The 23,250-nt window shown below is 47.4% G+C and overlaps 1 protein-coding gene across 2 annotated transcripts in view; it reads right to left on the bottom strand.

Moving 5' to 3' along the window:
- DPP6 (dipeptidyl peptidase like 6) overlaps positions 1–23,250 on the bottom strand; it is a 746,707-nt gene that overhangs the window by 67,588 nt on the left and 655,869 nt on the right. For both annotated transcript variants that reach the window (XM_004430585.3, XM_004430586.3), the window contains exons 11-16: positions 22,143–22,266; positions 20,276–20,314; positions 14,476–14,583; positions 12,228–12,319; positions 11,586–11,633; positions 9,593–9,711 (exon numbers count right to left, since the gene is read on the bottom strand). In XM_004430585.3, the coding sequence (XP_004430642.1) occupies positions 9,593–9,711; positions 11,586–11,633; positions 12,228–12,319; positions 14,476–14,583; positions 20,276–20,314; positions 22,143–22,266 (530 nt within the window). The remainder of the gene's footprint in view (positions 1–9,592; positions 9,712–11,585; positions 11,634–12,227; positions 12,320–14,475; positions 14,584–20,275; positions 20,315–22,142; positions 22,267–23,250) is intronic.

Below are 23,250 nucleotides of genomic sequence, written 5' to 3'. Positions count from 1 at the left end.
CCGTCTGGTCTCCATCAGTCAGTTGACGTCTTTTTGCAGCCCCTGTTCTCGTGTTGTAGATGTGGCATCTGCTGAATCTCTCAGAGGACATTTACCGGCAGACTTACTGCTGTAAGTAGAGGTGACCTTTCGGATGTCTCTCCTGGGGTTCCTTTTTCTGGTGCTCAGTCTGAGGCCTCTCCTTCACGGTTCTTCTGGGCCTCGGTGATCTCCGGTTGGGTCTGCCACGTGGAGGTGAGGGTCCAGGTCAGCGGCGCGTCTCCCCAGCCAGCACAGAGGCAGGGTCCCTGCGGCGGAGGGGTGCAGCAGTGAGCCACCATCCAGAAGTGAAGCCGCTGTGCTCGGGCTCCTTGTCTCTGAGGCCATGGGAGGCACAGCCCCACTTCCTGCTCCGGCCGCCGTCCACTCTGGAGTCTTCCACAGCCACGCGTCCTCTTCATTTGTTCTGAGGGCAGATACGTTGGCCCACAGCTGTGCGAGCAGGGGTGGGAGTCTCCCCCGCCCCTTAAACAGGTACCATCACAGTCCACGACATGCTCCAGCTGCAGCCTCTGCCACCGCTCATCTGAGGGGTATCTCAGAATTCAGAATTTCCAAAAAACCAACTTTTATTTTTATTTTTTTGGTGATCATATCTTTGACCAACTGTGCTACATATCCTAGTCTTTGCCTTTCACTTTCAGTGTGATCCATTTATATTTACTTCTCAAAAATTCTTCAATGTTCTGGTCTGCTGGTGGCCCCCTTCCCAGTGGCCCAATGGTACCATTTATTTTTTATTTTTATGTTTCTTCTACAATTTTACTTAGAAAAGAGAGAAATGTGTGTGCTCAGGAAGCCATTCTGAAAACACACAATCTTTAGGAAACATGATCTGGTGGTCAGCAGCAAAATGGACTGGCTGTGGGATCGTGAAGGCCAGCTGGCCAGTAATGGACTCTTTCCCTGGAGTCAGGGGGATGGGAATGAAGGGCGTGGAGGGTTCTAGAGCACTATGTATTACACTGCATGGTGTTACTTATTTTTGATGGACATTTCAAGTAGAACTCCGTCAGGACATGACACCAGGCACTAGCATGGGTCAGACACTGCCCGGTGACAGGGAGGGTGCCAGGTGGGAAAGTGAGAAGGCCCTTTCCCACGGGAGGCGTTTGTCTGGCTGTCATGGGGGAGCAACACAGCTCCTCCTGAGGGTTTGCGTAGGGTCTGGTGGCACTTACTGATGAGTTTAGCGTCTTCCAAAATATCCATGTAAATTACACTAATGCTACAGCCTGCCTTGAGACTCTCTCTCCTTGTTCTCGGCACCTGCAGCCTCAGAGGGAACAGGTCCGCATGTCTGAGAGAGTGAACAGATGTTCTTACTCACAACACACTAGCAATGCTCCAAGGAGTCTCCAGCCTGGTTCCAAACACTCACTTGGACAAACCCAGAATGACAAAGGGCACCCAGGTTAACGCCTTGGGAGCTTGGTAGAAGAGCCGTCTAGAGGATTAGGCAGCTTGCAGAACCAAATCGTTTGTCTTCCCCTTTAAAGCAGATCCTGTTGTTGGAAACTGATAGCACCCTACACCTTTGAAGCTAATAATACAGTTTTGTCAATGAGAAGGCAGATCATTTATTATTTTTCTAGCGCTGGGGCTACTCTTTTACAGTTAGGTGTGAGTTATTTGAAATAATTTCACTAGAGGCAGGATATTTAATGCCTACATTGGGTCAGGATGTAAGAGGGTTCGCCTGCTTAGATGCACACTGGAGTGAGTGTGAACCAGTATTACCCTTGGCCCCTTCGGAGGGATCTGGAGCTTTCTTCTTCCCAGTCCACAGAGCTGGCCTTCAATCAGAAGCCCTGGGCAACAGCCTTCCCTCAGGAGAATTTCTGCAGGGCGTCAAGATTAGTAGCCATTTCTACTCCTTCCAGTCCCTGAGTCTCCACGCGTGTCTCTTCATGATGCACGTTTCTGTTTTCTCAAACAATTCGCTGTCACTTTTATCCCAACTGACCACAGTTCTTTAGGAACTTAGTCCCCTTTAAGAGAAATCTACTGCACGTCATTCTGCAGGACAAGCTGAGTTCAGGATGGATCTCAAACCCCCAAATATGTCCCATCTCAGGCAATATGGAGCTTAAATTTCATCATTAAGGATGTATTGATTTCTTTCAGGACTTGGCACCAAATGTGATAGATGTGTGGCACGTGGGCACCACCTCCTCTCTCACTGCCACTTGCGGCAGGCATAACCAATCAATCGCTCACGACATTCTTTCTTGCTGAGCATCAACTTGGCCTCAGAATCCTTCTCATCCACTGTGCCGCAGCCAGCAACTTCCAACCAAGTGGAGCTGGCCTGTGAGACTGACAGCTATTTTTCATCCCTGCCTTATTCATTGTTCTCTTATGACTAAAACTCAGGAGGACCAATATAACCCCGTAGCATCTGAGTGTGCATTTCCTCCAAATAAACTCTGCTTCCTGAGGGCAGGATGTAGCCAGGGCAGCTGGCAGCACTGGGCGTCTGAAGGAATAAAGTCAAGAGAGGAAGATGGCTCAGAAAGGGGAAATATCAAGTGCCAAAGAGAACTTCAGAAAGTGCGGTTACTTCGTAACTCTGCCAAGTGCCAGCTGTGAGGGCCCCTTAGGCACCTGCACCCATGAAGTCACCACGTGCTTCATCTCCATGCCTAACAGATGGCTGACTTAATGTTCTGTGACTCGGGCAACCATGGTCACTTCTGGATCCTTCTACCCCGTTAGTGTAAGCGCAGACCCGGCACCAGCCTGGAGAGGTATAAGAACGTTCTTTCACGTTTGGAAACTCTGAGTTAGGGATGTTAACTATCTCTAGCCTCTGCCCCAACTTTTGGATGCTGAGTTAGTAGCAAGTGGACATCTAAGACATTCTTAGTTGATAACCAACATGATGATAATGATGATGACAACTGTGATCATAACAACATAGTTAACACATTAAGCATTTACTATGTATCAGGTACCATGCTAAGCACTCTGGATGTATTACCTTGATTAATCCTCACAACAATCTTATGAGGGAGGTACTGTTATTCATCTGACTGTCAGGAGGAGGAAATGGAGGAGTCAGCAAGGCTGCCCAACACACCCAAGTCACAGAGCTGCTCAAGGCAAGAGCCCAGATTCTCCTCTACTGCTGGAGTCTGATTCCATACTCTGCTGCTCTCCAGCAGCTCTGTTACTGTGACTTCTCTCTCCCCAGGATGACGGCCATGATGGGGACGAGAGAGGGTCTCAGGAAGAGAGACCCTCAGAGGGTCTTCTTACTCAGTAAGAAGAGTAATCAGGATAGACTCACTCATTTTATTTTAAGCTTAGGTCATAATATTTTGTTTCAATTCAACTTCAAGATGGAGAAGCTTGTCTTGATAACCTAGGCTGCTGAATCTATGACTAGATACATCTTCAAGACTAGGAGGTGGCTCCCTAATCACAATTTAACACTGAAAGAGGGTGAGAGCCCAGAACTGTAGCAGGATTCATTGTCACAGATTATTCCTTTCCCTGATCAGAATAGGAATAAAAGCTATATTTCTATCTTTGGTTCTAAGAAAAAGGTTTATTTATTTGTTTTTAAAAATATAAAAAATGTATCAGTATGAAGTAGCAAGTGCCTGACTCATACATGGATCCTGTTTCCCTGGTGGAGTTTAGATGTTTCTTAGAAACAGGATTGGTTGAGTCCTTTTGACAAAGGTGAAGGAAAATGAATTGTGTTCTTGGGATTCAGTTTGAAGAGAAAAATGCAGTTCTCTAGATAGAGGCTTTGATTGTGAAACTCAAATTACGTAAATTGGGCGCTCTCATTCAGTTATTTAGTGGCTCTCAGGGCTGAATTTAGTTGGGAAGAGAAAGCCCTACACAACTTCATAGCTCCATGTAACTTGAGAATTCATGTTGCCTTGTGGCATGGAAGAAGAATTTCTGGAGAAACCCTACTCTGGAACTGCTCTTCGCCCTCTAACATGGCAGTTTTCTTCCAAAAACATGGTCTGGATCATGTCACTTCCCTCAACGGCCCCTGTCACTCCTTCTAGAACGTGGTAAAGCCATTAAGAATAGTCTCTGGCACAAAGTCTAACGTGGCTGCCCTTAATTTTGTGTCCCTGAGAAAAACAATAGTGTTTCTTTCTTCTCTTTTTTATACAAGAAGCCCATATGGGTTTCAGAAGGGAGGTGTTGGAGGTTGAGTTGTGTCCCCCTAAAGCTATGTTGCAGTCCTGACCCATAGTACCTGTGAATGTGACCTTACTTTGAAATAAGGTCTTTGAAAATGTCATCAAGTTAAGATGAGGCCATACTGGATTAAGGTGGGTCCTAATCTAGCGACTGGCATCCTTATAAGGAGAGGGGAATTTGGACAGTGAGACACAGGGGTGAAGGCCACGTGCCTATGGAGGCCGAGACTCGGGGTACGCATCCACAAGCCAAGGAATGACACGGATTGTGCCAGCCACCAGAAGCTGAGAGACGCACGGAACAGACTCTCCCTCAATCCTCCGGGAGGAACCAACCCTGCCAACAGCTCGCTTTTAGACTTCTGGCTTCCAGAACTGTGAGAGAATACATTTTCATTGATTTAGGCCCGCCAGTTTGTGGTAATTAGTTACGGCAGCCCCAGGAAACTAATACAGAAGGTGAGTACTTTTTTCCTTAAAGATGAGACTGGGCTTATGCCTCAGCTCTGTGAGTGAGGCAGCCAGGCTTCTGATCTGGGCATCCCTGGACAGCTGAGGAATTGAGTTCCCATCCCAGACATCGGTCTGAGGGTGAGTCCACCGCCATGTCCACGCTGCCTGGGCAAGCTCACCACTGCCAGCTCACCCCTCCTGGGAAGGGATGAAAATCAGCCTTTCATGAAAAGACCTTTGGAGAATGTCCAGGAGCTTTCAGGCAGTCAAAGACCAACACACGGAAATGTGAAATATTGTGTTCCGTGTAGGGACCTCTAAGTAGATTTATTTGTTGCTTGACTATAAATTGCAAGGAATCAGAAATGGGAATATAAACATCAAATATTAGGTATTTCTATTATTACCCATTTTACAGGGTTATTGAGAAGACCAATTAAGTGTGTAAACCAAAAGCTTATTGGTATATCCTGGAAAATCATTAAAAAATGTTACATCATAATACAGTATTTTGGATGCAGCTGGCTTCATTGCCAGACCCTGGAGCTGTAAAGAAACCTAAACCTCTCTATATTAAATATGTAGGTGCATTTCCAGAAGGCTCTACTGAATGTGGTTTACAGGTGTCCCTCATGCAAGGATCCTGTGATCGTCTGAAACCCATGCCTTTTAGATTAAATATTGACACAGAGAGATGGGATCCAGCTAGGTAAGGAGCGGATATGAGCATTACTAACATTTCTCAGTCTTTACTTAGCTATTCTATTTTAATCTACTTTTAATATAACTATGTGCAAAGGTATAACAATAATTGATGCATTTTAAGTCGTTACATACTTGATAAAAATTAAGAATTTAAGAATTATAAGGAAATATAGAAATAGCAAACTGAGAAAGCACAGAAGAAATGTCAATGAAAAATTAGAGGAGAAAGCACATGATGATAAGACTAAATAATCTTTACAAGGAGGAAGATGGACAAAACATACTGGAGAAGAATGACTGGACATTAGGAGAAGAACAATATGCCAAAGCACTAATTAAATAGAAGTCCTGATCACAGACAATTGATGAGAGATAATCAGCTCTGATGAAGTTACAACGCCGAGCACTGTAATGTAAGTTAAGCAGACAGGTCCATATCAGATAAACTTACCAAAAACTATCGTAATGGAAAGTCCACCGAAAATTAGGAAGAATGACCAAGTTTATGCGGGGCTGTCGCAATTTCATGATGTGATAGCTGCCAGTGTGCTGCCCAGCCCTTAGGAGCTAATGTGGTGTGCCGCCTGTGTTTGCTCCAATTGGGCATCTGACCCGGCTGGGTGGTGTCCACCCTGTCCTAGTTATTAAATCTTTTGACTATAATCTCTGCCTGTGCCCAAACTGAACCATTTGTAGTTCCCTGTGCGAAGGGCCAAACACTTCTGAATGTGGGAGCACTCATGATTCTCTTTCCTTAATTCACCAAAGAGAATCCTCTAATTGCCATTACATTTTCCCTCAGCATAAAAAGGAAGGATTTTTGTTGCTGTTGTTCCAGTTGCATCTGAGAGGCTAAGTTATCTACATAACAGAGTGCTGCTGGAGGAGGGGAAAGGAAGGAAAGTCTCGAAGGCTAGGGGTGGAGAAGGTATTTTGGTCAAAGACTTCCAGGAGTCTCTCAGAGTAGCTTTGGGGTGTGAAAGAAAGAAAGAGGAGAGGAGACTTAATAAATGCTGCTGTGGGTTACACATTTGGGTCTACTTTACCATCTGCTGAGAAACGTGCAGAAAAATGAAATTATTTAAAATGATTTTTGGCTGTTAAATTGGACTTCTTAAAGCATGTATCCGCTAGATTGGTTGTGGTTCACAGGCTGCAGTGGAATTCCTCCACATGATCTTAGAATGTTCCTTGTGCTCTTTCTCATGCTGCACCTTCCCCTCTGGACTGCTTTCCACATTCTAAATCCTACCCACGCATTTATTTGAAATGCCACCTCATCCGTGAAGTTTTCCTTGATTCTTCTTCCCCAAAAAATGCCCAAACAATCAAACCGGGTGTAATCATTTCTCTTTTGAAATTTCATAATGATCGCTCTTTTCATCCCTCATGCATTATCATCAAGGCCTGTGGTGTGAACTGGGGCTGCTCAGACGTCCTTATCACAGGAGAAGCCTTCGGCTTTCAGGGTCTGCTACGTTGGTTATCTCCTGTAACTGGGTCCAGGTCCCAAGAGCTGGCTGCTGTTGTCGCCTCATCCATTTTGTTGTCTGTAAATTTATGTCTTCTTAGAAAACCTCTTTTTAAAAATGAGGTTTTGATTAGGTTTTGGAGGAGAGAGTAATTTGAGCATTTAAGTTACTTTAGCCAGAAAACAGGTTATTATAGAAAAGTTTTTAAAGAGCAATTTTGTAGTGAAGAGGGCTAGTTTATGCTTACCTTAAGATGAAGCAACAGGCTAAATATTTAAATAGATTTTAAATGACTCAGAAAATCCTGGGGTGACAACTCCATGATCAATTAAGACTTTAGTTTCTTAATATGGAGCAGGGGTTGGAGATTAGATTAGACAATCTCTGAGATCCATTCTTATCCTTCAGATTCTATGAATCTGTTTGATTATTGGTGGAGATCCAGGTCTTGGTGGGGAGGGACATCCCGTCCCTTCTGAAGCTGGGATCATGCTGGTCTCAGTGGGCGGAGTTGGCCGTGTCTGACCTCATGGGGCTGTACTTGTTCTTTGCTTCTGTTTTCCTCCACAGTGACAACTGAGGAGCCATCTCTTCACACTAAACATTCGCAGACCACAATACAAGCAACCTTAGAAAAGGAAAATGTTCCCAAACTGGCTAGGACGTAAACATAAAATCAAATGCTATTCCCCTCTAAGGATGGAGAGCCAGCAGGCAGACTGGAAATTTGCACACGAACAACTGTTCATTGATCTCCAAACACACTGTCCAAATGGCCTCCCAGGCAGCTGCCACTTTTACGTCCACCATACGGGACGTGGGAACTTCCTTGCCTGAATCCAGGGCCATGGGTCTCCTGGGACAGCTTTTTCAATTTCATCCCAGGGCTGGTGCCCTGTGGAAACCGAACAACAAAAGGCTGCCAGTCGTTAGAATGAGGCCATCCAGACTACACTCTGGTTTGAGAAGATCCCGCAGAACTCAGCAGGGAGCTTCTGACCTCCAAAGGGAAGCAGAGAAAGAAACTGTTAACGAGTAAGATGCTGGATTCTGTGTGAGATCACTACATGGAGAGAGCATTAGCGAGAGTCAGGAAGAACCTAGGAACTAGAAATCTGAATTGTCACTGCCAGGCCAGTCAAAACCACAGACCTTGAAGGTCCTCCAGCTCACTCTCTGCCTTATGTCTAAGCCCATTTCTGGCAAATACCTGCCCTCTTTCAAAGATCATCCGTGATGAAGGTTCTATCACCTTAATCAACACATTCTTGTGTATGATGTTCTTCTTTAAATCAATTTGAATACTTCCCTTCTGTATCATATCATGACCTTCTGTGTTTTAAAGCCATTTCCTCCTTCTATAGAAAAGATTTCAGATCTCTGACTATGTAGACTTTTGTCTCCTGTCAGACTTTTGTCTCCTGTCAGACTTTTGTCTCTGGCTCCTAGTGGGTCTGCCTGCCACATTTTGCCAGTCTCTATGCCCTATAAATCTCCACGTTTTTCTGAGTTGTAATTTCATGAAGATCCTTCCATGGCTGATAGGTCTCACTGGCCTAGGAACCAGGAGACCTTGATGCTGGTCCTCTGTGCATCACTGACTCAGCAGGAGTCGGAGAATTCACCTAACTTCCGGCATCAGGTTTGTCACCTGATAAATGAAGTGGGTGGATTAGCTCTCAGGTTCTTTCCTCCTATAGCATCCTGTGACTTCGGATGCTCAGTGGTCTGCTTCCTAGGAAGCACAGGAAAGAAGAGTTTGGTAAGAGGATCTTCGAGGGGACTGGGGGGCTAATGTTGCATTTCAGAAGGCCCCCCACATGTGTCTCCCCATTATCTTGGAAGACTGCCCGGGGCTGAGCTCGTGGTGATCAAGGGGCTGAATCTACCCGTTCTGTGGCTTTTCAAGATTTTAGAAGACGACATTGATAAAAAGAGGACGAGGTCATGCACTGTGGAGCAGCTGGCAAGGGCCGTATCAAAGACATCACTCTCGGAACAATTCTTCATTCTCCATCCGTGACTTGCAGGAGTGAGTTGCTCCTGGTCTCAGTCAGTCTCCACCTGTAGCGTATTTTCATTCTCTGAGGTGAACTCAGTAGCTCTTCTCTGAGGGGTATTTTGTAATGACCATGTTTATTATCACTTACTTTTTCATGAGTTCATATCTTATCTTTCCAAGATATGAGGACAAGATGCAAAGATATTTCTTTGTATACACAATGGGACATGGCCTACTGTTTTGTGTATGCTGATTGGTGTGATCAAGAACTTTCTGAAGTTTGGGATAAATTATCCACGAATTGGGTCATAGGAAAACAATTTTTTCCCCTGTCTGTGACTTCTTTTATATAACCTCAATCCTTATGCTAAAGAAGTTGATCTCCAAAATTGTTTTATTACCTTTCTAGATGGTCTGGGTTCATCATTGTGTAAGATACTTACCCCAAATACCTCACAGGACTTTTTTTTGTGGAAAATATAGATGGACTTGGGGATTAACTGGCACAGCGTGTAGAAAACACTCTGATAAGCGGCAAGCCTTCATCAAGTGTAAAATATCAGTACTGCACCAGACCGAGGGGTGACCCAGTAATCCTGTTCCCGTCCCCCAGTGTCATGGGTTGGGCAGGATCCTTACCTGTTCTGGAATAGGCTCCTCCTGTCGCTGGCTCTGCTTCCTGCGAGTGTGCCTGCCCGCGGATCTCAGCGCGGACCAGGGGCAGGTCTGCAACGCTGGCAGGAACTTACCTTCGCACTTGAGCAGGAAGAAGTCCGTGCTATGGCTGAAGGAGGCACTGAAGTAGGTGCAGTTGTCCACCAGGTCGCAGGACAGGCACTGCCTGTTGAAGTTGCCCACGGTGTTGGCGCTGGAGGAGCAAGGATCACAGGGCGTGAACTGAGGTGGGGGGAAACAGCCACAGCGGTCAAGATCCAGATCCCCAGCTCCGTATTTCAAGCTGCCTGATTTCTCTCCCACACAAGGTGTTCTGGAGCCCCTGACACTCACCACTGGGCATCTCTCCCTTCCGTCTCCCTGCTGGAGAGCCCATGAACACCCGGCTCTCTTTTTCCCCTGCTGTGAAGCCTTCCCTGGCCAGAAGACCCCTCCCACTGGTAAGAGCCCTCAGCACTCTCGCTTTATGGGCTGGTGTATGCCTGGTCATCTATGCTTTATTCAGGCCCCGTGCACGTCCCTGATGTGTGGAGAGGACAGCGTTTGATGTTATTATATAGTACTTTATATCCATGTCTCATCTCTCTGAGGAGATGATCAGCTCTTTGAGGACAGTAGACGTGTTTTCTGTATCTTTGAACTTCTCAGAGGACCTAACACTGGTGAACGACAAGGCAGCAGCTCCAGAAACAGGCTGAATTGATTTCTGGATGCTTCCAAAGCCAATTCTCTCGACAGAGTGAGATGATGAGGTACCACTTCTCACTCAGTGGAGCTGGGAGAGCAGCAATCGATTTGAAGATGTCACCCGGGACCACTCTGACTAAGTACAATTTCATGTCAAGAAGGCCTAAAAGGTGTTTCTAAAAGTTAAAAGATACCAAGCTATCTTTGAATACACCTGGAAGAAGCTCCTGTCTGAGCATTTTGTGCGGGAAGGGTCCGCTCTAACCATAGTTTCCAATATGCATCCTGTCTATGGGAGTGAGGATATTTCGAGGGAGACAGAAGACAGCCTTCTAAGCACATCAGTTAGAGGACAGGGTGGCAGTCTGCCTTGATCGCCTTTTATTAATCTGGTGACAGGACTGATCTGAGTTATCCTGGTAGACAGGCCGCGATGAGAAGTCTACAGAGAGAAGCAAGTCTACTACCACGTGGATTTGCAGGAGTTTTCTCCAGCTCCAGAAGGACCTCTCATGCTGGCCCTTATGCTCTGGGCATGTGGCCCAACGGAGGAGAGGGGAGACAGTCGTCCACCTGACAGGGCTTCTTCAGCGTCCCAGCAGTGGGGGAGGGGGAGAACAGGCTACGAGTCACCCGCTCAAGCCCCCAGGTCTACACCGCACGGTGTCTTCTGGAGTGGCCAGTGTGCACGTAGGCAGTAGCCAGCTGCTACCTTCCTTCCAGTGTGGGAAATGTTGAGGAGGTAACAGACTGCCCCGTTTCCCCTCTGCTGTGCTGGCAGAAAGTTCTCAGGGCGAATCCCACTTCAGAACCAAAACTTTCTCTGATGAGAATAGTAACTGGGGCAGTTGACAAGATTTATGCTAAAGAGGGACAGGTTCTGGAAAAAACCTCGTCCTTCTCCCAGGATTCAGAGGTCGCCCTTCCTGTGCCTTCTTTGAGATTATGAAACTCGACCAACGTCACACAGCAAGCTAGCCGTGGCACGGAGATGGCAGAACCAGCCTCCTGCCCCCAGTCCACTGGCACAGTCCCAAACCAGGCTTTCCCTCCTGTAACAACCCAGCTGAGAATAATCCCTCCAAGTCAGTAATTGAATAAAGGTGGAAAGGAAAGACTGTTACAAGTCCCCCAGTTACCAAGAGGAGAAAATAAGTGAGGGGGGAAATTCAATTAGACAAAAGCAGAAAAATAAAATCAAGCTTCAAATTTGGTGGCCTCCGCATTTTTGTTATTTCTCTTCAGACTTTATAGCTACTCATCTGTGGTGGGGGTTCTTCTTTGCTGCCTCCTAACGTACCGCTGAAAGGTGCAGTTGTGCCACACCCCGCCACCCTCCCGAGGGGGAGCCGCCACGTGCAGGGGAGGAGGCCCACATACCTGTAGAGCTGGCGTCTCCTCGGCAGGTCTTCCGTGCTGAGGAAGTAGCTGCAAAGACCAGCAGGCGCACAGGAGTTAGCAGGCTTCAGGCAGGTTTGCATTTCACATACCAGGCTCTCCCTGCACGGACACTTCTCGGGGACTCCCACCCTTCAGCGGCCTATAGCGAGCAATTCTCCCGCTCAGGTCCAGCTACACATGCGGTGGGGCTGGAGGCAGCCACACTCCCACACCCACGTGCTGAGGGACACGCCAGCACAGACCTCTGCTGGCCCCTGGTGTCTCCTGCATCGGCCTGCAGGGCTCTGCCATCGGGCAAGGGATGGTGGTGTACACCTGGATCTGGAGGCGGGAATTTCTTTACAAGGTTATTAACCTTCTGGAGGGCAAGGACCGAGAACCCGTAACACAAATACAGGCATAGAGCCTGGATCAACAACTCCTGTTGGCCAATTTTCACCTGGGACCCCAAATGTGGAAGAAACCTCGAGACGCTAAGAGAGATAGACGAGGTCCCCTGTGCCATAGTCTGCGCTCAGCGGGTATATAATTTGACTGAAAAATAACGGATGTGTCCCGGTCAGCAGTGAGATGGGCCCTGGGGCTGTAAGTTGCCAGCCACATGGTCTGATTCTCACTTACATCTTATTCCGCTTCTCGTCGTAGGACAGGATCTTGGTCACGTCCCAGTCCCCGGAGGTGATGGACTGTATGTTGTCATTGCTGCTGTTGGGCTGGAACACACAGACAGGACATGGAGGAGCGAGAGAGCTGGAGCCTGGCTTTGCTTCTTAATCCCGGAGCCCCTCAGACAGGAGGCAGCGAGGGGTGGTGAGCCTCTCTGGGCGGGGGGGGGGGGGGTGCCGTCTGCCCCGCCTCACCTGGTCCTCTCCTCTGAGGCTGGCTGAGATCCAGCCTCTTCCACAAGGCCTCGCTGACCACCCCCAGGCCACAGCCCTCTTCCCTTCTCTGAATTTGAGCAATGGGGAGAATCACATAGTCCACGTCTGTGGTACTTATCAACTGGTACCTCGATCGCCAGTTACTCCCACCACAACACGTGCATCAGAAGAGAGCCAATGCTTCATTGCTGCTGATACTGTTCCTTTACTCCACTAATTAGTGGAGTTATTATAGGAAGATGGGGAGGGAGGAAAGAAAAATATGGGGAAGTGGATGAAACAGGGCAAGGATACGGGGAGAAAAAGCATGAAGGACGGAAGGAAACATTCTGGCTCTTCTGTCATTCTCTGCCATCATTTACAAGGACGGTTTGAAACCCTTTTATTGAGTGTTGCACGTTGCACACACACTGCCTCTCCCTAAGTGCCTCCCGGAGTAGAATAATTATGACAATAAATCAGAACAGAAGGAGAGAGACATGATTGTCTCGACAGGAACGATGATTTGAAATAGGGTGTGGAGACGCCAAGGTGTGAGCCACAGGCTGGCTGTTCTGGACAGCAGGTGCCCCAGGAGGCAGGTGCTAATCGAATGGTGATTCAATTGGGTGAAGGGCCCAAGACAAACAGTGTGGGGACTTGGGGACCACAGAAATGGAAGTCTAGGGAGAAGGGAGAGCCTGTGGGGAGCAGGAGATTCTAGAAGGCAGCGGGGACCCGAGGGGCTCCTGGGGAGTTGGTGCCCTTCTGGGCAGCAGTGAGGGACTTGCTTCCAGCTGGAACGTTTCATAGGGTACTCAGCAAGTGCTGGTCACGTGGATGAATTCAGAGATGGGGCTGAGTGAAAACCCAGGAACATCTTTAAATCTTGATTAAAGTGATCCAAAATGAGAAAACATAGGAATCTGGGGCTACAGCATGAAGACCACAGGAATAAACAGATGAACACGAGCCAGTCTGCAGACAGTCTGTAGGTCGTGTAATGAATGTGTTGACAACTACGGTATCTGTGGCTGAGCCTCTGAGTAAACATGATCCCCATCACAGAGTCATAGCCCAGTCTCTGGCCCTGTCCCATCAAAGCGGCTCTTACGTTGGACATTCTTGGAATGTTTCCTTTGAATTGCGTTTTGGGGTATATATTATAAATATGAGACTTCTACTTTACATCCACAGAACATTTTTGATCACTTTTTTTAAATCAAATTTTATTCACCTGCTCTTATCCCAAATAATTTTAGACTGCTTCACAAATGGAATCTACATACCAAGGATGAGGGCTGTAATCATGGAAATGCCAAACTCCCTCTCTTCCTTCTTCCTAAGGGCAGAAACCTCCGAAAGTCTAGTGCTGGGGTAGCATCCCTCGAGTAGGTGGGCAGGCTCCCTGGGGTGACTGCTTTGCAGGAGGAGACAGCGTTCACTGGGCTGTCTTAAGCTGTGAAATTCTCTGCTCAGTGGCGTTCCGCTCTTAACCCACCAGACCCCAGAATCAGGTCAGTGACAGTTGGTAGCAGTGTTGTAATAGGATAACATCTGCATTTGGCTAAAAGTGGAACTGGGATGCCTTGGGAGGCTGGTCCATGGGGGAGCCATGAGTGCACTGGGCCCCGGCCTCGAGGAGAGTGTACGGGGTCACCCCAGCAGACAGGGAGGAAAGGCTGACGAGCACAGGATGGTCACACAAAGTAGTCGACACAAGCCCTCGGCTCATACCCAACAGTGGATGCCGGTTTCCTCTGATATTGTGAGAAGCGTCATTCATATTTTTGAGCGATAATAGAAAGGGCAAACGCGACCGCTACCCTGATCAGAACCTTGGACTTTATGAATGCCCCATTCTGCCCCACCTTGGGGAACCTACCTTCTAGTTAAGTACCCAGGGTTTGCTCTGGGGACCTTGAAGATGACAAGTGCACTCAGAGCGCTCAGCCACTAGGGGCCGTCACCAACACAGCAAAACAGTTTTGGAAACCAGCAGGATTTACCTGGGACGAAGACACGGTGATGTGATAAAATTTTCCTTGTCCTCCCTGCGGGATGGCTCTGACGAAGAAAAACTTTCGGCCATCCTTGGAGAACACCGGTTCTTCATTCTGTGGACGAAAGCAATCCATGAAGTCTACAAAAAGCTTCCTTTTGGGTTGAAGAGGTTGAACCAGGATAAATTACATTTTGAGATACATTTTCTATGTAATTTCTAATGAGAGATGCGGTTGAGAGAATAAACGCTGTGTGGGGCCTTTTCTTTCCTTGGGAACCATGAGTCAAACCTTCAGATTTCCAAGAGGAATAATGAGGGATTCAGAGGCGACAGCCTGAGCAGAGGCAGATGAAAAGGCATCCCTCAGTTTATAAAGCACCAGCGAAGGGATCAGGCCTGTGTGCGTCCCCCCCGCTCAGCAGAGAGCAGGCGCTCAGCCCTCAGACAGCGCGGTGCAGGGCTTCCCCTTCCCTGCGGCCCGCTGAAACCAAGGAGTAGTGCACGATTTCTCCAGGGGCATTTGCTATACATCATGAAGAACACAATTCTGAACAATCACAAACCTGATTTTGCCTAAAAAAAAATGAAATCTATTCTTTTAATCCTGGCTTTTGTTCTTTTATTTAATAGAATCCATCTCACACTGAATAGCCCACCAAGAAGTTAAGAAAAAAAAAAAAAAAAAGAAACAGCAAACAAGCACAGACTGTATACATCTTAAAGTGTAGGTGAGCGACAACGGTCCTCCCGGGAACTCGCTGTGCTCGTTGCATCGCTCCCAACTAGAGGGGAGTTCCACTCGGGCTTGCACCAGATGCATGTGTTTGCTTGCATCTACTGTCGTTTTTGCCTGGAAACAAAATCAGCATTCCCAGTTTTTCCCGGGGGAAGGAATTCCAGGCTGGATTCAAAGCCAGGACCTGCAGCGTGTGGCCGCCATCTCAGCCCGGCTCCCAGAGCTGAGCAGCCACTGCTCAGCCCCAGCCAGCCCCCTGGAGGGGTGAAAAGGAATTTTGCTACGGCGGCATCTCAGCCTCCCTGAAGCTCCAGTTTGCAAGTTTCCATCCGCGAACACCAATTAGTTGGCTCCGATACACATTTTCTGATTCAAGGAGCTCCACGCTAAGGCAGGATGAGAACAAATGGTAAATAAACCCCAGCTGGCATAAGGAAAACGCATTTCCCTGCTGTGAATGAGTACATGCAAATACGATATGCCCAGAGAAATAAACCAACATGTGATTAAAATGACATTTAATCTTCATGAATATTTGCAATAAAATGAAACCTTTAATCTGCAAATATTTATTTTTCTATTTAGAGTTGGAAGCATGCTATTTAAATGTAGAGGAAATGGAAAAACCAGCAGTAAATTTAGCTTTTAAAATGCACTTCTATTTGCCAACTGCAGGACAGATACTGCAATGTTGCCTCAGTTTTCTGGGGAAATGTTTGCACCGTTGGCAGAGAAAAATACTCTGAATAAATATAATAAATAATTAATTCTGGCCAGAAGCATTGTTTTAATACCGAGAAGGCCTCAATCACTTTAATGCCATTTTTACATTGAGCCATGGAACATTCCACAGTAGGCAGGCAGAGCACCAGTCTTTGAGCCTCTCTGAGACTTGGTTTCTCGTGTAATCAATGTATTTTTAGTGAAAAAGTGTAATGATTTCTGACTAGGAGACCTGGATTTTAATCGTGGTTCTGACTCTCATGGATTTGGGGGGAAGTGTTTCTAGTCTCTTGGGATAACAGAGAATTTATCATACAATACGCCTGGTTTCCCCACTCCCATTCAGAGCAGATTTGTGAAGAAGGAGTCCTTTTTATTGGTGAGAGATTCTTTGTGACTTATTTGTAGCATTTCTGCCAATTCTTTCCATGGTTCAGATACACTCACATTGTCCAATCATCCAGCCTGAATTTTGAAATCACAAAACCAAAATTCTGGTTAAGGAAGACAGACTGTCGGAAACTGACCTATGCGACTGCCTCTTCAACCATGACGATAGGTTCCAGGGTTCTACATCAAATGGCGATGGTCCTGGTGCAGGGCCCCCAGTGGATTTGCATCAGGACCAACTTTGCAAGGTCATGGGGTGTGATGGGGTATACTTGTGGTGGGGGAACTGCCTATTTCTGGAATATTCCTAGAGGAGAGGGGACTTGGTGGGTCTCCATCCATGGGACACATGTACACATTGCCTCTTTTTGTTGGCTCGGGGAGTCTCTGTGGGGATCCATGTTGGGGCCTCAGAAGGAGATGGGAAGAAAAGACAGGGGGATGGAGGCTCAGATGGATGGCCCCAGCATCACTCCAGCTCACCCTCACTTCCCTGGCAACGAGTAATCAGAGGACTGGTTGATCTAAGCGGATTGGGTCTCCCCGAGGTTAGTAGGATTTCCCAGACTCCAGTCTTCTCCTCAAATGACACTGCACCCTGGGCCAGCTGGGTCGAGCATCTGTGAGCCCTTTGAGGTGGATGGGCCTGCAGTGGCAGTCAACAGCTTCACTGGCACCAGACAGTGAACTTAAAAAAGTTCCTAACTCGCTCTCCAGGACCTCCGGTATCTCGAAGGATGTGGAGACAGTATGGATTATTTTTGAAAAATACAGTCCATGAATTCCTTTATGAAAAATCTCTTCAAAAGGAATGTCACGAGAAACTGTTGACACCAGATTTTCCTCCTGACCATGGAGTTCTGAGGGAACAGAAGCTAGAGGCACACACTGAGAGGGTGGGATTGTGCCCACCTAGTGGGGGCGGCTGGGAACTGGGGCTGGTAGTTGGATCTGACCAGGAAAAGCACTGTCTGAGAGGAATCAATTCCTTTATAGGACATAACATCTTCAACTCCAGAGAGCAGTATGTATTTTTCAATGGCTGTTTTTAATGTTAGCTATTTGCTTAGTAAATGCTTTAAAGTTCACATTTTTAAAGTGTAAGGATTATACTTTTACTTTATGCTACTTTTTAAGTGCTGACTTGATTTTGCTTGTAAAGATCTGGTTTCCCAAATCACATCCACGCTGTCTGTCCAGTGCTTTGCTGGGGTTCTCACGTGGGCAACGAGATGCGTGGTCAGTAAATACAGAAAAATCTCGGTGATGACGTGTCTGTGGTCCCTCTGCAGAGCTGACGAAGAGGCGTGCAAAAGGGGACAGCGCCACGGCATCCAAATTACTGACGACCAGCCAGGCGCTGGGCTCCCGTGTGAGTGCCCCTGACGGGGATACAGGGAAGTGGCTTGACCCCTCTGACCCTGGCCTGCCAACAGCCCCCTGTAAAGAAACAAGCCTGGTGGGGCCATCCCGGTGGCTTAGCAGTTAAGTGCACACACTCCGCTACTGGCGGCCAGGGTTCGGATCCCGGGCGCGCACCGAAGCACCACTTGTCAGGCCATGCTGAGGCCGCGTCCCACATACAGCAACTAGCAGGATGTGCAACTATGACATACAACTATCTACTGGGGCTTTGGGGAAGAAAAAAAGGAGGAGGATTGGCAATAGATGTTAGCTCAGGGCCGGTCTTCCTCAGCAAAAAGAGGAGGATTGGCGTGGATGTTAGCTCAGGGCTGATCTTCCTCACAAAAAAAAAAAAAGAAAAGAAAAGAGAAAAGAAACAAGCCTGGGCTGCTTTGGCAAGTTCATCCCTCACCTCTTCCCACTCAGTACAAATTCTGCGCACGACATAACGCCCGGTCCCAGCCCTGCCACCCCCGTGTCCCACGCTGTTTTCTCTGCTCCCAGCCCCGCCAACGGCTAACATTTAAACACAGTTTCTGAGCATGTTTTAGGATTATTCTCCTTTGCCACACTTTGGAATTCATGTGCACCTTCATCTCCCTTTCTACACTTGACACTTTCCAGAACTGCTGCTCTAGCGGATTCATTTCTTTAAAAGTTGAGGTGAAGTTCACATAACACAAAATAAAACATTTTAATAAAAGTGAACAATTCAGTGGCATTTAGCACATCCACAATGTTGTGCAACCACCATCTCTATCTAGTTCCAAAACATTTCCATCACCCCCAAAAAACCCCGTATCCAGTAAGCTGTTACTCCCCATTCCTCTCTCCCCCAGCCCTTGACAACCACCAAATAGCTTTCTGTGAATTCATCTATTCTGGATATTTCACTTAAATGGAATTGTACAATGGGTGGCCTTTTGTGTCTGGCTCCTTTCACTTAGCAGCATGTCCACAATGGCCAAAAGGTAGAAACAAACCAAATGTCCATCAACAGATGAACAAATTTTCATATATCCATACAGTGGAATATTATTCAGCCATGAAAAGGAAGGATCTTCTCACACATGCTACAACATGTGCTCAGTGGAAGTAGCTGATTCATTTCTGAAACCCACAAAGCCTAGCATGGTGCCTGGTATGATCCATAAATACTAGTTGAACGGATGACTATATAGGTAACAGTTATTTTTTCTGGTCCTTTCATTTCAATCTCTTTGGCATTTTGTTTGATATAAAAGGAGCACCATAACATTACTTTTGATATTTGTGCTTATATCGTTCATTGGTCCAGGTGGCATTCAAGAGCTTCCTGGCATAATTCTTGCATAATCCCAGCATAACTTCCCAGCTACTATTGTAGGTTTCCCAAGCCCTCTCTCATTCTTGATATTTCTTAGCTTGGACTTGGCACCCAAACTGGTAGACAGGAAAACAGAAGTGGCCATTGGGGCCATTCCCCCTCTGGAGAAGATGGCATGGAGCAGAAAAAGGACGTATTTAAAAGGAATAGTGTTCCTTTACGAGGCTGCCACCCCAAGATAATTGACAGAAGGCTGGGACACATTGCTAATTCCACAGATTAAAGAAGTGTACGCCAGTCAGAGTTGCTGGAACGCTCTTGGAGAGCCGTTGTTGAGTTGTACGGTCCAACTTCAGTTAATTACCATAAATGGAATCCATCACATCAGTAAAGAAGCACACCTGCGCCCTCTCCACCATAAATCTTGAGACTCAAATCTGGTGTGATTTTTCCCACAGAATTTTCAGACAATTTCCATCCCATTAGGTAGGATAAGAAGGAAGTAAGTGTTGAAAACTTTCTCAACTGTTCTTTCTAATGTCAGGGTGTGGAATGAGACAAAAAGAACTGAAGGAAGAAAATATCCGTGCTGAGAGTTTTATTTTTGAAGTAAGTTTAATTTTTTTTTTTTTTTGGTCACAGAGTGAGTTATTGTAGGCCTCTCCTGACATCTTCTAATCTCAAGCTCTTGGAGCCCATTTGACGTGCATTTCTTCTCTGAGTTAGGGACGGCAAACCCAGGGATGGTTTTGAAGTCAGTTCCGAGGAAGGTTCATGCTGAATCACAGCGGAGTCTACTTCAGATGAGACATCATGAAACCATGCTGAGAAAAACAGGAGTCTCAGCCACATTTTCGTTTACTTTTACCATAGTAGGTTCTATCCAGGCAAGTTTTATGGACTCATCATTTTTAATTTACTGAACGGACATCATCTAACTGAGAACTGAAGTCTTACCAAACACTGTATGTTCTCAAGAGCAGTGATTCTCAGGCCACCTTCCGTGAAGCTCTCCGACTCTCCAGCAGTGCTCAGGGGCCATGGAGGGGAGCAAGTGCCAGACAGCGCTGAGCAGCCTGCCCAGCTCACTAGAGCCACACACATTATGTGCCTCCTTGGGGATTCCCACAGGATTTAATGTGAGAAGCTGTTCTGTTGTTGTAAAGGCTCTGAAAGCCACCATGGCAGTGATTCTGGTGGCGGGTGTAGGCGCAGAATGTGGGAACTCGAATGTAGAATAGTTACCTGTCTGTGGAGCCAGGCTTCACTTTCATCCTCGTGTTTCTGAAATGAAATAAAAGCATTAGAGAAAGGATTTTTTGCGTGTATTGTGTCTGTGACCAACAGTGCAGAAACAGTTTGATTCCCCTCCATGGCAGTTGCGCGAGCACAGACAGCGCTGTGGCTCAGGGAGGAGCCCATCCCCAGCTCTCCTCTTCAACTTGTACTATGGCTCAGAGATGAACACAAACGTCCCTGAACAGGAAAAATGTCACTCTCCCCAGCAACGAGGACAAATCCATGGCAGGTAGGAATCCTTTGGAAGACAGTACACTTCTACCATTTGATGTTCATTTCTGATCACACACATGTCCATCAGATGGTCACCACTGACCAGGCACATGTCCATTAGATGGTCAGCTCTGACCAGACACGTGCTCATTAAAGGCAAACCTCAGATGCTACATTGTTTTAGGAATTCTTGTGTGTGTGCCTGCGGCCGTGAGCAAGAGTGTGTGGACGTGTAATAAATTTCCAGTTCACAGCTTTGAGAAACAATCCTGGTAGACCACAACATTAAAAGTGGTTAAAATGTATATGAAAAGTAGACCTCACAGAACCATGGAGAAAGACACATAATGGAAGACAAAACCAAACCAACCCCCAAACACCAAGATGTAGCTATTCAGCACAGGCGGCCCCCAAGGTGCAGTGGAGCTGTCCCTGATGCTGATCTGGCCTCCAGCCGCCCGAGGGCAGCGGCTCTTTTACCTGCGGACTATTGGCAATGGAGTTTCTGTTGCTGGAACTCATAAGATCAGGGCACAGGTAAGAGAAGACGTAGAATATGAGCAATTCCCAGCTTCCTAGCTGTGTGTCCACTCTTTCCTTCCACCCTCTCGAGCAAGCCCATCAGAATAAGCTGGAATCTGCTCTAAGTCATGCTAACAGATAAGGCAAATCACTAACCCACCTGAGTACATCAGTCTCAGTAACAGCTCCCTGCCACTCACCTCAAAACCATATTCAGGCAGCAGCGTGAGGGCTATAGTTTCAGGGCCTGCCAAGTCACAGCAGAGCTGCTTTGCAAGGCTTTTCCCTCCTCAGAGGGGAAATAAAAATTTAGAGTCAAAGAAGAGTTTCTGAAAGACCTACCTGGATTTATTAATTGACTTTAATTGATTTTTTTTTTTTACCCCACACTAGGAGATCTGCCTCTTGTGGCTAGACCTAGAAGTGTGGAAGATGGAGCCCGCAGGGTGGAGGGTGGGCCACTGCGGGACCTGGAGGCAATGGGTGGGTTGCTCACTCACTTTGCACGGTTGCCAGGCCTTTCTTCACGTTTTCACTCTTTCTTTGCTCCCTCTGTGCATTTCACTTTTCATTTTGTCTTCCCTACCTTCTCCTCCTCTACACATCAAGTCAGCCCGAGGCCCCCAGGAACATTGCCCCAGGGGGCCCCAGGGGGCCGACTGGCTATGGTCCGGTGAGGACAGAGCTGCTGAAATGGAGCAGGGCAGGTTGCAGAGCAGGCTCCACCCGGGTCCTGGGGCCTAGGGCAGTCCCTTCCCCTCTCTGAGCATTAACTGGAAAATGAAGAGAAAGCTCCTTGATGAAACAGCAGTGGGCATGGATAAAGGGAAATAACGTCTATGAACTGTGGAGGGCAGATGGTGTGAGGCACAGAATGGATTAGCCCTGAGTTTTGTAGCAGTTGTTAGTTCATCCACAAGGTGGCACCAAAACAGAGACCTGGACGCATGTTGCCACCTTGACTAGCAAGTAGCTAAGCGGTGGTTTGTCTACAGTGACCAAATCCAAACGGCTTGAAGGTGACCTTGATGCCGCCTTGGGTGCTTCCTGCCTTTGGTTCTTGCCCCCCGCCCCGTACCTTTGTGCAGACCCCAGTGGTGGCGTCGCAGAGAGTGAGGATGGACACGTTCTGCGCCCTGCTCAGCCAGTTCACGGCGACCTTGGTGCTGGTGGCCCATTTCACCATTGTGATGTAGTACTCCCTGAGAACACACAAACGCACAGAATTAGCAGGTTTGCAAGACCCACGGGAGCCAGGAGCTGGGCACATCCCAGCCCTGGACGTCGGGGCCAAGGACTAGGGGGTGTGGGGGATGATGGAGACGTCCCGCGAGGCTCTGAAACGGGATTTCTCAGGAACGTTCACAGACAATGAACTCCGATGGGAGCTGGGCCACTAACACGCTGGAATAAGCCACACAGAACTGTGTTCTTGCTGAGTGATTCCCTCAAGGGTTGTATGTAAAGAGCACGTGGCCCAGCAGCCAGCTGTTCCATCCACCGACAGTGATGCGTTTGGGTTCTGCTTCGCGGGTTTTACAAGCCACGCTGTGGCTGACACTGTCCCACTGACGATTTTCATTTCACAGCCCAGGGCAAATGCACCTCATGCTACCGGAAGCAGCGAGGAGGTCCCATGGGAGGCAGAGAGAGAGGAAGAACCAGGAAGGGCTGGGAGAGCGCGGCACCCAAAGTGTGTAAAATGCTATAAAAACACCCCAGGCCATGCTGAGGAAGGCTCTATTCTCCTTTTCCCTCTCCTGGAAGGACAAAATACCCAGGGATGTTCTCTGGCCAATTAGGGAAACTGGTTCACGGCTCTGGCCATCAGGCGGGCTTGGTCTGATGTCCTCGATGTCATTCGCCTGCTTTTACCCAAACCTGAAAATACCACAGTGTCTGCACCACCCTATACCGAGCACAAGGGGTACTGGGGCTCCTGGTAATTAATTCAATTACCCAGGGCCCTCCAAAAATGGGCTTTTATGTGGAAAATGTACATTTAAGAGGAAGAAGGAAATGTCAAAAAAGTGCACAGAAAGAATATCCTCAGATGAATTCCAAGAATGTTCCAGAGGCCAGTGAACATGTGTTCCATTGCCTACCCCATCTCTATCTATAATGAGATCTATTGTTCAGAATGATTACCCTGTGGTCTTACAAGATCCTTTATCACCGAAGACGGC

Source organism: Ceratotherium simum, chromosome 1 (assembly GCF_057802395.1).
Source record: "Ceratotherium simum simum isolate JZ-2026a chromosome 1, ASM5780239v1, whole genome shotgun sequence".
Classification (NCBI taxonomy): Eukaryota; Metazoa; Chordata; class Mammalia; order Perissodactyla; family Rhinocerotidae; genus Ceratotherium; species Ceratotherium simum.
The sequence above is the reverse complement of the archived record's forward strand: the minus strand, read 5'-3'. Positions and strand labels throughout refer to the sequence as shown.